Source organism: Phocoena phocoena, chromosome 1, assembly GCF_963924675.1.
Source record: "Phocoena phocoena chromosome 1, mPhoPho1.1, whole genome shotgun sequence".
In the NCBI taxonomy this organism is placed as follows: Eukaryota; Metazoa; Chordata; class Mammalia; order Artiodactyla; family Phocoenidae; genus Phocoena; species Phocoena phocoena.
Window position 1 is genome coordinate 127,128,072 of NC_089219.1, and position 16,361 is coordinate 127,144,432.

A 16,361-nucleotide genomic window follows, 5' to 3' on the forward strand; every position below is an offset into this window, starting at 1 on the left:
AGCTTTAAGTCTAACTGTAAATAGAAAAATAAAATATGATTTAAATAAAGTAACATAGTAAGTATACTATGGGTGACAATAAAATAATAAAAAAACATTTATTTCTTAATTTTCATTTCCACTTGCTACTGCAGTGCCAGTTTTTTTTTAACATCTGATTTAATGTGTTCATGAATAAGTGAAAAACTAGATTAAGTCTAAAAAAAAATGAGCAGTTTAAAGCAGGCTAACACTGACTTCACTAAAGCAAATTAATAATCAAATAAAACTTATACACAGAAAAATAAGTCTAATATTTTAATGTCATGTTAAATTGATGCCAACGGACATAAATAGAGCAAAAAATTTTTAATGAAACTAGCTTTAGGGTAGATTGATAAACATCCCTGTTACACCTTTTTCCTGAAAAATGTAACAAATTGATTAATGAGAATTACTATACATTAAGTAACCATAAAGTAATGAGACTAGTGTCAAATTAGTACTGTTACATGGCTGACTAAATCTTGAAATCATTAAAAATTAAAATATCTGTGTATTATATAGTGATCATAATTCAACTTCCTATAATAGGCATTGCGGACCTATTGTACTTCGTGGACTGCATTATAAGTATTTATTATGGTAATGAAAGTATTTCGTTTATTTGAGCTTTCTGGCCATTCAGATTATGAAACAACAAGAATTCACTATATTACTAATCCACTTAGTGAGGAATTTTTTATACAAACTTAAAAACACCCTATAATAGCATTTCACAGTATTTATTCATATTCATAATACAGAGCACTGGTATAATATAGGTTTTGAACACAATTATTCTGAAGTCAAATAAATAGGTAATATGCAAAAGCTCTAAAAAAGTCCTACTTAATAAAGAATCTGGTTTAGCTTTGCTTAATCCAGTATTTCCAAAGGCATTCATCCTTATAATCCAGAGGATACAGCATTTCTTAGAATATACTTTGGAAAATGATGTACTATAATGTCACAAATTCAGCATTTTTCTTCTTTACTAAAGAACAGAAAAATGTCTCAATAAAAATACAGCTATAGGAATTATACACAGCAGGTTATGAAGAAATAAACCAAAAGAAAATTACAAAGTTTACAACAGATCAAAATATAACCCAAAATTAATTTATAATTTGAGTGCAATCATAATTAAAATTCTGTTAAGATTTTCTCAGAGAATATAATAAAGTGATCTTAAAACAATATATAAGACAACATACAAAGACCAGCAACACCACATTAAAAAAAAGAAAACAACAAATTGGAACATTTCTCCTACACACTCTAAAACTCTAGTCAAAGTACAAAACAAAACATAACAACAACAGTATGATATTAGTATGGAAATTATCAAACAGATCAATGGAAAAGAAAAGAGAGCATCAAAACATATCTATGAATATATCAGAACAGTATCTGGCACAGAATAAGCTTTCAAGTAGTATCTATTGAATAAAAAACTGGCCAGCATATAGTAGAAAAGCCATTTCAAATCTCTGGGAAAAGGAGGAGTATTCAATAACTAAGCTGGGGAGAGACCTTCAAGATGGCAGAAGAGTAAGACGAGGAGATCACTTTCCTCCCCACAAATACATCAGAAATACATCTACATGTGGAACAACTCCTACAGAACACCAACTGAACGCTGGGAGACTTCAGACCTCCCAAAAGGCAAGAAACTCCCCACATGCCTGGGTAGGGCAAAAGAAAAAACAGAGACAAAAGAATAGGGACAGGACCTGCACCTCTGGGAGGGAGCTGTGAAGGAGGAAATGTTTCCACACACTAGGAAGCTCCTTCACTGGTGGAGATGGGGGGTGGCAGGGGGGAAGCTTCAGACCCATGGAGGAGAGCACAGCAACAGGGGTGCAGAGGGCAAAGCGGAGAGATTCCCGCACAGAGGATCGGTGCCAACCAGCACTCACCAGCCCAAGAGGCTTGTCTGCTCACCCACTGGGGCGGGGGGGCGCTGAGGCTCGGGCTTCGGTCGGATCCCAGGGGTTGGCTGCATGAACACAGCCCGAAGGGGGCTAGTGCGCCACAGCTAGCCGGCAGGGAGTCCAGGAAAAAGTCTGGACCTGCCTAAGTGGCAGGAGACCACTGTTTCGGGGTGTGCGAGGAGAGGGGGTACAGAGCACTGCCTAAACTGTCTCCAGAGACGGCGGCGCAAGCCACGGCTATCAGCACAGACACCAGAGACAGGCATAAAACGCTAAGGCTGCTGCTACAGCCACCAAGAAGCCCGTGTGCAAGCACAGGTCACTCGACACACCTCCCCTCCAGGGAGCCTGTGCAGCCCTCCACTGCCAGGGTCCCGTGATCCAGGGACAACTTCCCCAGGAGAATGCCTCAGGCTGGTGCAACGTGACAGGCTGGTGCAACATCACACCAGCCTGTGCAGCCCACAGGCTCAACCCGTATTCTGTACCCCTCCCTCCCCCCGCCCCCCCCCCCCCCCGGCCTGAGTGAGCCAGAGCCCCCTAATCAGCTGCTACTTTAACCCTGTCCTGTCTGAGCAAAGAACAGATGCCCTCAGGACACCTACACGCAAATCCAAAGCTGAACCCCAGGAGCTGTGTGAACAGAAAGAACGGGAAATCTCTCCCAGCAACCTCAGGAGCAGCAGATTAAATCTCCACAATCAACTTGATGTACTGTCCATCTGTGGAATACCTGAGTAGACAACGAATCATCCCAAAATTGAGGCGGTGGACTTTGGGAGCAACAATATATATATTTTTTTCCTCTTTCTTTTTTTGTGAGTGTGTACATGTATGCTTCTTTGTATGATTTTGTCTGTAGAGCTTTGCTTTTACCATTTGCCCTATGGTTCTGTCTGTCCATTTGGTTTATTTTTTAGTATAGTTTTTAGTGCTTGTTATCACTGGTGGATTTGTTTTCTGATTTGGCTACTCTCTTCTTTCTTTCCTTCCTTTTTCTTTCTTTTTATTACTTTTTAATTCTTTTATTTTTAATAATTCTTTTTTATTTAATAACGTTATTTTATTTTTTTCTTTCTTTCTTTCTTTTTTGTCCCTTTTCTTCTGAAAAGGGCCGTGTGGCTGACAGGGTCTCAGTGCTCCAGCCAGGTGTCAGGCCTGTAACACTGAGGTGAGAGAGCTGAGTTCAGGACACTGGACCACCAGAGAACTCCACGTAATATCAAATGGCAAAAGCTCTCCCAGAGATCTCCATCTCAACGCTAAGACCCAGCTCCACTCAATGACCAGCAAGCAACAGTGATGGACACCCTATGCCAAACAACTAACAAGACAGGAACACAACCCCACCCATTAGCAGTGAGGCTGCCTAAAATCATAATAAGGTCACAGACACCCCAAAACACACCACCAGACACGGTCCTGCCCACCAGAAAGACAAGATCCAGCCTGATCCACCAGAACACAGGCACTAATCCCCTCCACCAGGAAGCCTACACAACCCACTAAACCAACCTTAGCTACTCGGGGTGGACACCAAAAACAAAAGGAACTACAAACCTGCAACCTGCGAAAAGGAGACCCCAAACACAGTAAGTTAAGCAAAATGAGAAGACAGAGAACCACACAGCAGATGAAGGAGCAAGGTAAAAACCCACCAGGCCAAACAAATGAAGAGGAAATAGGCAGTCTACCTGAAAAAGAATTCAGAATAATGATAGTAAAGATGATCTAAAATCTTGGAAATAGAATGGAGAAAATACAAGAAATGTTTAACAAGGACCTAGAAGAACAAAAGAGCAAACAAACAATGATGAACAACACAATAAAGGAAATTAAAAATTCTCTAGAAGGAATCAGTACCAGAATAACTGAGGTAGAAGAATGGATAAGTGACCTGGAAGATAAGATAGTGGAAATAACTATTGCAGAGGAGAATAAAAAAAAGAATGAAAATAATTGAGGACAGTCTCAGAGACCTCTGGGACAACATTAAATGCACCAACATTCGAATTATAGGGGTCCGAGAAGAAGAAGAGAAAAAGAAAGGTTCTGAGAAAATATTTGAATAAATTAGAGTTGAAAACTTCCCTAATATGGGAAAGGAATTAGTTAATCAAGTCCAGGAAGCACAGAGAGTCCCATACAGGATAAATCCAAGGAGAAACACGCCAGGACACATATTAATCAAACTACCAAAAATGAAATACAAAGAAAAAATATTAAAAGCAGCAAGGGAAAAACAACAAATAACATACAAGGGAATCCCCATAAGGTTAACAGCTGCTCTTTCAGCAGAAACTCTGCAAGCCAGAAGGGACTGGCAGGACATATTTAAAGTGATGAAAGGGAAAAACCTACACCCAAGATTACTCCACCCAGCAAGGATCTCATTCAGATTCAACGGAGAAATTAAAAACTTTATAGACAAGCAAAAGCTAAGAGAATTCAGCACCACCAAACCAGTTTTACCACAAATGCTAAAGGAACTTCTCTAGGCAGGAAACACAAGAGAAGGAAAAGGCCTACAAAAACAAACCCAAAACAATTAAGAAAATGTTAATAGGAACATACATACCGATAACTACCTTAAATGTAAATGGATTAAATGCTCCAGCCAAAAGACATAGACTGGCTGAATGGATACAAAAACAAGACCTGTATATATGCTGTCTACAAGAGACCCACATCAGACCAAGGGACACATACAGACTGAAAGTGAGGGGATGTAAAAAGATATTCCATGCAAATGGAAACCGAAAGAAAGCTGGAGCAGCAATTCTCATATCAGACAAAATAGACTTTAAAATAAAGACTATTACAAGAGACAAAGAAGGACACTACATAATGATCAAGGGATCAATCCCAGAAGAAGATATAACAATTGTAAATATTTATGCACCAAACATAGGAGCACCTCAATACATAAGGCAAATGTTAACAGCCATAAAAGGGGAAATTGACAGTAACACAATAATACTAGGGGACTTTACACCCCACTTTCACCAATGGACAGATCATCCAAAATGAAAATAATATATAAGGAAACACAAGCTTTAAATGATACATTAAACAAGATGGACTTAATTGATATTTACAGGACATTCCAACCAAAATAACAGAATACACTTTCTCCTCAAGTGCACACACAGAACATTCTCCAGGATAGATCATATCTTGGGTCACAAATCAAGACTTGGTAAACTTAAGAAAACTGAAATCATATCAAGTATCTTTTCCAACCACAACACTACAAGAGTAGATATCAATTACAGGAAAAAATCTGTAAAAAATACAAACACATGGAGGCTAAACAATACACTACTTAATGACCAAGAGATCAATGAAGAAATCAAAGAGGAAATCAAAAATACCTAGAAACAAATGACAATGAAAACACAATGGCCCAAAACCTAAGGGATGCAGCAAAAGCAGTTCTAAGAGGGAAATTTATAGCAATACAATCCTACCTCAAGAAACAAGAAACACCTCAAATAAACAACCTACGCTTACACCTAAAGCAATTAGAGAAAGAAGAAGAACAAGAAAAAAACCCAAAGTTAGCAGAAGGAAAGAAATCATAAAGATCAGATCAGAACTAAAGGGAAAAAAAATGAAGGAAACAATAGCAAAGATCAATAAAAATAAAAGCTGTTTCTTTGAGAAGATAAACAAAATTGATAAACCAATAGCCAGATTCATCAAGAAAAAAAGGGAGAAGACTCAAATCAATAGAATTATAAATGAAAAAGGAGAAGTAACAACTGACACTGCAGAAATACAAAGGATCATGAGAGATTACTTCAAGCAACTCTATGCCAATAAAATGGACAACCTGGAAGAAACGGACAAATTCTTAGAAAAGCACAACCTTCCAAGACTGAACCAGGAAGAAACAGAAAATATAAACAGACCAATCACAAGCACTGAAATTGAGACTGTGATAAAAACTCTTCCAGCAAACAAAAGCCCAGGACCAGAGGGCTTCACAGGTGAATTCTATCAAACATTTAGACAAGACCTAACACCTATCCTCAAACTCTTCCAAAATATAGCAGAGGGAGGAACACTCCCAATCTCATTCTACAATGCCACCATCACCCGGATACCAAAACCAGATAAAGATATCACAAAGAAAGAAAACTACAGGCCAATATCACTGATGAAAATAGATGCAAAAATCCTCCACAAAATACTAGCGGACAGAATCCAACAGCACATTAAAAGGATCATATACCGTGACCAACTGGGGTTTATCCCAGGAATGCAAGGATTCTTTAATATATGCAAATCAATCAATGTGATACACCATATTAACAAACTGAAGGAGAAAAACCATATGGTCCTCTCAATAGATGCAGAAAATCTTTCGACAAAATTCAACATCCATTTATGATAAAATCCCTCCAGAAAGTAGGCACAGAGGGAACTTACCTCAGCACAGTAAAGGCCATATATGACAAACCCACAGCCAACATCGTTCTCAATGGTGAAAAACTGAAACCATTTGCTCTAAGATCAGGAACAAGACAAGGTTGGCCACTCTCACCACTATTATTCAACATAGTTTTAGAAGTTTTAGCCAGAGGAATCAGAGAAGAAAAAGAAATGAAAGGAATCCAAATTGGAAAAGAAGAAGTAAAGCTGTCACTGTTTGCAGATGACATGATACTATACATAGAGAATCCTAAAGATGCTATTAGACAACTACTAGAGCTAATCAATGAATCTGGTAAAGTAGCAGGATACAAAAATAGTACACAGAAATGTCTTGCATTCCTATACTCTAATAATGAAAAATCTGAAAGAGAAATGAAGGAAACACTCCCATTTACCATTGCAACAAAAAGAATAAAATACCTAGAAATAAACCTAGCTAAGGAGACAAAAGACCTGTATGCAGAAAACTATAAGACACTGATGAAAGAAATTAAAGATGATACAAACAGATGGAGACATATACCCTGTTCTTGGGTTGGAAGAGTCAACATTGTGAAAATGACTATACTACCCAAAGCAATCTACAGATTCAATGCAATCCCTATCAAACTACCAATGGCATTTTTCACAGAACTAGAACAAAAATTTTCACAATTTGTATGGAAACACAAAAGACCCCGAATAGCCAAAGCAATCTTGAGAAAGAAAAACGGAGCTGGAGGAATCAGGCTCCTGGACTTCAAACTATACTACGAAGCTACAGTAATCAAGAGAGTATGGTACTGGCATAAAAACAGAAATATAGATCAACGGAACAGGATAGAAAGCCCAGAAACAAACCCACGCACATATGGTCAGCTTATTTTTGATAAAGGAGGCAAGAATATACAATGGAGAGAAGACAGCCTCTTTGATAAGTGATGCTGGGAAAACTGGACAGCTACATGTAAAAGAATGAAATTAGAACATTCCCTAACACCATACACAAAAATAAACTCAAAATGGATTAAAGACCTAAATGCAAGGCCAGACACCATAAAAGTCGTAAAGGAAAACATAGAGAACACTCTATGACATAAATCACAGCAAGATCCTTTTTGACCCATCTCCGAGAGAAATGGAAATAAAAACAAAAATAAACAAATGGGACCTAATGAAACTTCAAAGCTTTTGCACAGCAACGGAAATCATAAACAAGACGAAAAGGCAACCCTCAGAATGGGAGAAAATATTTGCAAATGAAGCAACTGACAAAGGATTAATCTCTGAAATTTACAAGCAGCTTATGCAGCTCAATATCAAAAACAACAAACAACCCAATCCAAAAATGGGCAGAAGACCTAAACAGACATTTCTCCAAAGAAGATATACAGATTGCCAACAAACACATGAAAGAATGCTCAACATCACTAATCATTAGAGAAATGCAAATCAAAACTACAATGAGGTATCACCTCACACAAGTCAGAATGGCCATCATCAAAAAATCTACAAACAATACATGCTGGAGAGGGTGTGGAAAAAAGGGAACCCTCTTGCACTTTTGGTGGGAATGTAAATTGATATAGCCACTATGGAGAACAGTATGAAGGTTCCTTAGAAAACTAAAAATAGAACTACCATATGACCCAGCAATCCCACTACTGGGCATACACCCTGAGAAAACCATAATTCAAAAAGTGTCATGTACCACAATGTTCATTTCAGCTCTATTTACAATAGCCAGGACATGGAAGCAACCTAAGTGTTCATCGACAGATGAATGGATAAAGAAGATGTGACACATATATACAATGGAATATTACTCAGCCATAAGAAGAAACAAAATTGAGTTACTTGTAGTTAGGTGGATGGACCTAGAGTCTGTCATACAGAGTGAAGTAAATCAGAAAAAGAAATACTGTATGCTAACATATATGGAATCTAAAAAAAAAAAAAAAAAAAAGAAAAAAAGTGGTTCTGAAGAACCTAGGGGCAGGACAGGAATAAAGGTGCAGACGTAGAGAATGGACTTGAGGACATGGGGAGGGGGAAGGGTAAGGTGGGACCAAGTGAGAGAGTGGCATGGACATATATACACTACCAGCTGTAAAATAGATAGCTAGTGGGAAGCAGCCACATAGCACAGGGAGATCAGCTCAGTGCTTTGTGACCACCTAGAGAGGTGGCATAGGAAGAGTGGGAGGGAGATGCAAGAGGGAGGAGATATGGAGATGTACGTATATGTATAGCTGATTCACTTTGTTATAAAGCAGAAACTAACACACCATTGTAAAGCAATTATACTCCAATAAAGATGTTAACAAAAAAATAACTAAGTTGGAATAACTGGCTATACAATGTGGAAAAAAATAAAATTACATCTCTACCTGTCACTTTCAACAAAAATGAATTCCAGGGGCAAGGACTTTAGGAAGAGCAGAGTAAGGACTTGCAAAAATCCACTCTTCCATAAGCAAATATAATACTGGTAAATTTTTTCAAAATAAACTCTTTTAGAACTCTGGAAACTAGTTTTGCAAAAACTCAAGAAGTGTTTATTTAAGAAATATGGCTGACTTGGTAAGAACAGTGAGCTCTGTGGCATTTCAACTTGCCCTAATCCATCCCCTCTGTGCAAGTTTGTGGAAACTTTGAAAACCAACAGTATCACAACCATGATATCTGTGAAAAACAGTACCCCAGCAACAGCTGGAGGAAGTAGAACAGTGTGGTGCTCCCCCAAATTCCCACTCCAGTGAACTGTCAATATCTTATCCATCAGGATACTTGCTGAAAAGCTCCATTCCCATGGTTTGGCTTTATTTGACCTGACTCAGAGATTGCTCTTACAAACAGCCTTAGACCCAGGGCATTTGCTGAAAACTACCAGCAGCAACACTGCAGCTATGTGCAGCAGCAGCCTAGCCAACTTGAGGTAACAAGAGGCTGACCAAAACACTTTAAAAGGAAAAACTGGGAAATGAGATATTCACTGGGTCTTTGAAAGACTCCAACACATTCCTGGGACTCCAGAAGGCCCGGCACACATGTAGGAATGTGCACATACCAGGGAAAGACCTAAAAGAGCCTAATCTCTCGTCTCTGGCCAACCTTGAGGCAATGTTCAAGCAGCAATTGAAGGCTAAGGCTTGTAAACTACTTCCTTGAGCACTGAAGACATCCTCCCACCCACATGTACACACCCACAGCCCCTCAGCAAAGGCTGGGAAACTATGTGCCAGGCATTTAAAGAAATCTCTATCTAATCAGTTACCACTAAACTAACTGAGCAGAGGCTTCAGTGACTGCAGAGACAAAGAATACAGACTTTACAGTAATTAATTAATCCAGGAAACTCATTAAACAAATAAACAGCAAATATAACAAGTCCGGAAAGGAGTGGAAATCTGATTTCCAGAGTTGCCCCAATATTATTTCAACAACAACAAAAAATAAAACACATGCAAAGAAACAGGACAGTATATCCCATACTCGGAAAACACAGCATTCAATAGAAACTGTCCATGAGGAAGCTCACATTTTGAACTTATGAGACAAAGATTTTAAATTATGTGAAGTTACTGTAAATATATTTAAACAACTAAAGGAAATGATGTTTAAAGAATTAAAGGAAAATATGAGAAGGTATGAGAATTATATCTCACCAAACAAAGAATATCAATAAGGAGATACAAATTATACAAAATGAACCAAATAGATATTCTGAAGTTCCAAGTATGATTTCTGAAATGAAAAATTCATTAGATGGTCCTAACAGCAGATGTGAATTAGAAAAAAAATCAACAAATGTAAAGGCAGGTTAATTAAGGTTATCCAGTCTGAGGAACAGAAAGAAACAAATAGAGCTTCAAAGATCTATATGATATCAACAAGCTTACTAACACGGGGATCCCAAGGGGAAAGGATAGAGAGGAAGGAGCTAAATAAATATTTAACAAAATAATGGTCCAAACTTCCTAAACTTGATTAAAAACATTAATCGACATATCCAAGAAGCTCCACAAATTCCAAGCAAGATAAACTCAAAGATATGACCACCTAAACACATCATAAGTCAAACTGGCAAAAGCCAAAGGTAAAGCAAATGTTGAAAGTAGCAAGAGAAAATCAGTTCAACATGTACACATGGTCCTCAATAAGGTTAACAGTTGGTTTCACATCAGAAACCATGCAGACATGAAGCCAGTGGGATGACATATTCAAATTGTAAAAGAAAAAGACTGTCAACCAGTAATTCTATATCCAGCAAAACTACCCTTTAAACAGAAGAAAAGTTATTCCTAGGTAAACAAAAACTTAGAGAATTTGTTGCTAGTAGACCTTTTCTATGAGAGATACTAAAGGGATTCCATCAGGCTGAAATGCAAGGACACTAGAGAGTAACTTAAATCCAAACAGAGAAAAAAAGAGCACCGGTAAAGGTAACTCTATATATCAATATAAAAGACATTATAAACATATTTTTTATTGTATTATCTTATTCTATCTGATTTTAAAATGCATACATCAATAATTATATTACTTGCTGATAGGCTGATAATGTATGCAGATGTAATATGTACGAAATAATAGTATAAAGGTATGGGGTGGGAATAGAGGTATACTGAAGGAAAGTTTTTGTATATTGTTAAAATTATGTTGGCATTAACTTAAACTAGATTTTTAAAATTTAAGATGGTATCTGTAATCCTAGGGTAACCACTTAGAAAATAATTCAGGAAAACACAGTAAAGGAACAATGAAAGAATTAAAATGGTATACTAGACAATATTTCACACAAAAGAAGGCAGTAATGGAGAAACAGAAGAACAAAAAAAGATAAAAGACATACAGAAAACACAAAGTGTTAGATGACAATCCTTTATGAGTAATTATGTTAACGGTAAATAGAATAAACACGCCAATCAAAAGGTAGATTATTTGAATGTATTAAAAAAATATGATCCAACTGTATGCATTCTACAACAGAAACACTTCAGATTCAAAGACACAAATAGGGTGAAAGTAAAAGAATGGAAAAAGATATGTCACACACACACAAAAAAAGACAGACTGAAAAAAACTATTTCTAAGTACATAAAAGAAAAAGGATGTATAGTTGACCCTTGAACAACATGGGTCTGAACTGCACAGGCCCATTTACACTTGAACATGGGTTTAAACTTATGTGTGCATAAGTAGACCCAGGCAGTTCAAACTCATGTTGTTTAAGGGTCAACTGTACAAGATCCGTGGTTGGTTGCATCCGCAGATGTAAGGATATGGAGGACTAACTACGGGACTTGAGCATCTGCAGATTTTGGTATCCTTGGCAGGCCTCAGAACCAATCCCCCATGGATATCAAGGGATGACTGTATATATAATACATATATATAAAAGAAAAAGGATGTATACTCATATGTAAATATACATATATTCACATGTATATATAAATTCGAACTTCACAGGGTAGGAATTCCAGAAGTCTAGTGACATAAGAAAAAGATCAAATTCATTAATCAGGCAAATACAACTTAAAACAAAGAGATATTATTTATTACCAACAATGCAGTGGCAAAAATGTTTAAGTTTTATAGCCTTCATATTCCGTTGGTCTGGAGAGACAGTGGTACAACCACTTTGGAGGACAATTCAGAAATATCCCTAAGAAATTATGACCTGCATTTCTGTATGACCTTTGTTTCTGTGTACACACACTTAAAAAACCCTTGCCTGTGTATATAAGATATGAACAAAGATGTTCACTAAAGTTCCCTACTGAAAACTTTGGAAACAACCAAATGACCATCAAAAGGGGAATGGCTAAAGAATATGCATAACTTCATAAAATACAATAATCAAAAGTAGTTCAAAACTAATTACATTGTATGTATCTATATGCATATAATCTTGAACCATTACTACCTGGAGAAAAAATTGCCAAGTAAGAGGTGTGATATAATTAACATAAAAATTCATATAAGGTAATACTCTATTCTTTAATACAGGAAAAAACCCTATATATATATGTATAAATATATGGAAAAGATCTGGAAGAATGCACTCCAAACTCCTAACAGATTACAGACTAATGGTCAAAGGGGGTTTTATCTGTAATACTCTAATTCTTTAAAAAGAATATATTAATATATGAGTTGTATAATTTAGAAAATACTTAAAATGTACAAATTTCCTAACTGGAATATTGGTAATATCCTATGACTCTCTGGAAAGATCTCTGGATATATTTTCCATGCTACAAAGTGTTGATATGATTTCCATCACATTCCTTCACATGTGATGGAAATCATAACAATATCTTCCATATTTTATTTTTGGCAAAAGTGTAATCAGAAAATCATAATAATTATATAGTGGTATTCTACAGTGGTATTACTGAGAAAAAAGGTTTTAAGAGCATTATATCTCCATTTTCTTTTATTACCCAGCACTTCTAATGAAAAGAAAGCAAATACTTGGTATCAAAATCAATCTAAATGAAATTTAAAAGATTACTATTTTTGGCTGTGCTATTAAAAGAAAACTAATATTGGAACTGTAATTTAATAAAAGCATATACATACATGTGCAAATGTCAAAAGTCTGATATTGTATCCTAATTGAAAGAATAAAAAGTCTTCCAGAATAGAAGAAAAAATAAAAAGTCTTCCAGAATAGAAGAAAGAAAAGATTCAGTACCATTAATGCTTTACTTTTCTGGTTTAAATTATTAGTGAGTCCTCCAGAGAATATTTAAATGTTATGCCCACATGTTAAGAAATTTGAGTAAGAAGGAAAGTAATAAAGAGCTGGAAAATAAGTGCATTCCTAAGCTTGATATAATAATTTTGGCTTACCCCTCTATGATAATAAATTTAAAAATCATATTTCACAATAATAATTCTACTTTAAATATTTATAGATAAGTCTATAAATTCAAGTCTATAAATTCTACCATTCAATAGTAGTTCTTCCAAGTTATCAGGATTTCGAGCAAGCTGTAGGATCAAAGCAGAACCCCGAACCTTGTCAGGAATATCTTCATATAATAACTCAATGTACTCATCCATGTCATTAATGTTAGCAACTTCATCAATCTGAAACAAAGGAAGAGGAAGGAAGTACTCTAAAAGAATAATGCTCAACAGAGCCAATGTCAAAGGAATGGTATTCTGTGATCAATAAACTGCCCTTGATAGTAAGAGACAAGTTTTCAAAGGACTTAACAGTTGCCATCTTTTTGTAGAGGGGGAAATTAGACCTTTGGGTGATAGGACTCCTGAGTGAAAGTAGTCATAAACCATATGATAAAATGGGATGTATATAAACTCTAAAACTGGCCTATTTATATTGATAAAGTATCTTAAATGTAATTCAAAATAGTATCTACCATAATAAATTAAACATACTTTAAAACATAGAATAAGAATATTTAAAACATTTCACAACTTAGTTATCAAAATAAATTATGTCTAAAAGACACATCCAATAATTTTTGCCTTTATTAAATACTGATTTTCTACCTTTTTCAGGTAGTTTAAGTTCAACCATTTTTAAAAATTCCACATTTGTTTAATGTGATTGTATGAATTATTGATGGTAAAAAGCAATACCTTAGAATCAATTCTCTATTAGATAAAAATACAGTCTTACCTCCATTCCTTCAAAAGGAGGTGGATCTTTAGGCTTGCTTGATTTTTCTTTTTTTTCTGTAAAAAGATTTTTTTCTTATGAGAAGAGCAATGTTTTTAGGTTTCTGGGTAATTTTTATTTTCAGCAGCTGAGTTTAATTCTAGCTAAATTGGGGATCTTCAAATGGATAATTTATGAGATAACCTTTTTTCCAATGTATAAAAAATGCTCATCTATAATGCATTTGTTCTAATAAGGATATCACGGAGAGTATAATAAAATCTATAAATAATAAGTTATGTCAGGTAGCAATTTAAACTTCCTCTTTGGCTAACATTTTAGGTATGTAAATAGCCAGACTTGCCAACAAGAAGCAAAATACTCCATTTTGAGTTTTCTTTCTTTTCCTAATTCACATTTAAGAATAGGAAAATCAATAAGGCAAAGAAAAACTCATGAGTTGAGTAATATAAAAACTAAAATAAAAATTAACAAAGGAAAAGAAATAACTTGGATAAAGTTAAAAAGCTAAAATACAGTTGCTGATTTTTTAAACAAAATTAGGATCATAAATTAAAAGGCAAATGTTTAATATTTGTGTTAATTTAATCCTCACTTGTTCCCAAATGAATTAAAGAGGTATTCAAAGGTGCTGAACACAACTTTGAGTCATTTTTTATGTTGAATTATTTGATTCATAGCAGAACTTCATTTTGTAAAAAAAAATTATCAAAAATGCTTCACTGCTCTGATCTGCGTCAAAAACCTAAGCAATGAATGTACATTAAAATAAGTTCAAGTAGTATCAAATTTTTGATTCTATAATTAGCAAATGTTTTACATATAATAGGAATTAGCCCTGATTGTTTTCAGAGGAAGGTAGCTGTTATGGACAAAGTTATGTCTTCTTTTTTTTTTTTTAAAGTGGTTATTTTTTTTTTAATTGATTTATTTTTGCTGTGTTGCGTCTTTGTTTCTGTGTGAGGGCTTTCTCTAATTGTGGCAAGCGGGGGCCACTCTTCATCGCGGTGCGCGGGCCTCTGACTATCGCAGCCTCTCTTGTTGCAGAGCACAGGCTCCAGACGCGCAGGCTCAGTGGTTGTGGCTCACGGGCCCAGTTGCTCCGCGGCATGTGGGATCCTCCCAGACCAGGGCTCGAACCCGTGTCCCCTGCATTAGCAGGCAGATTCTCAACCACTGCGCCACCAGGGAAGCCCAAAGTTATGTTTTCTTAACAGCTAGATTTTTCCTCAAACAGATAATTTACTATGACAGTGATTTTAATTAAGCAAAGAAAAAAAATACTTATGGTAAAGAATCACATAATCAAATAACTATTATTGTTTTATTTCAACCACTTTTAGGGCTAGGTTTCTGGCTTTGAAATAGTGAATATCAAGTAAAAAAGAAGGAAAATGGAATAGTTTTTAAAAATAAGTGTACAGGGCTTTGCTGGTGGTGCAGTGGTTGAGAGTCCGCCTGCCGATGCAGGGGACAAGGGTTTGTGCCCCGGTCTGGGAAGATCCCACATGCCGCAGAGTGGCTGGGCCTGTGAGCCATGGTCGCTGAGCCTGCGCGTCTGGAGCCTGTGCTCCGCAACAGGAGAGCCCACACCAGTGACTGGCCCGCGTACCGCAGAAAAATAAAATATAAGTGTACATATACTATGGTATAGCATTTCATATATGCCTCCAAACATTAATATCCATATAGAGAAACATATTGATTTGAATTAATTTATCTACTTATGATAACATGAAAATTTCCTCATATTCCTCTAATTTCTGGGGAAGGAGGTAAGAAGACTGATTTACTCTGAAAACTCAGTGAAAGGGTTTTCATTTGTTTAAAGATATTTTATTACAAATGCCCTCGGAATTATATTAATTTAACATTAGGAAAGATCAGTTTTAACTATATCGTACAACCTACAATAAGTACACTCACATCTTAAAGGAGCATAGCATTTATTTTTCTCACTTACTTATTGAAGCTATCTCTCATCATTTAGTAACACTGTTAACAGGAATATTGTATCAAAAAATAGTTAATAAAATTTTTGATAATATTTTCCTTATAGCACTTATTATTAATAATTAATAGGGATACACTGAGTGCCAGCTATGTAGTTGGAAACAATCAAATTCAAAATGTTCATTTTTGCTTTTAAATAAATTCACAGCTATTCAATTCATTCAACACATATATATTGATCATATAAAGTGTGTTAGATACTATATACAGTGCCAATTAATAAAAGTATATATTAGGCACAAGGCATTTTATTTGCTGTGGATGGGAAGACTGGTTAATCTGAAAAAAGTCCAAATGAATTTTCTCTTTCATTTTTC

The 16,361-nt window shown here is 35.8% G+C and overlaps 1 protein-coding gene across 2 annotated transcripts in view; it reads right to left on the reverse strand.

The window, feature by feature from the left end:
* KIFAP3 (kinesin associated protein 3) overlaps positions 1 to 16,361 on the reverse strand; it is a 157,174-nt gene that overhangs the window by 119,386 nt on the left and 21,427 nt on the right. For both annotated transcript variants that reach the window (XM_065875696.1, XM_065875697.1), the window contains 2 exons: positions 14,032 to 14,087; positions 13,334 to 13,475 (listed from right to left, as the gene is read on the reverse strand). In XM_065875696.1, the coding sequence (XP_065731768.1) occupies positions 13,334 to 13,475; positions 14,032 to 14,087 (198 nt within the window). The remainder of the gene's footprint in view (positions 1 to 13,333; positions 13,476 to 14,031; positions 14,088 to 16,361) is intronic.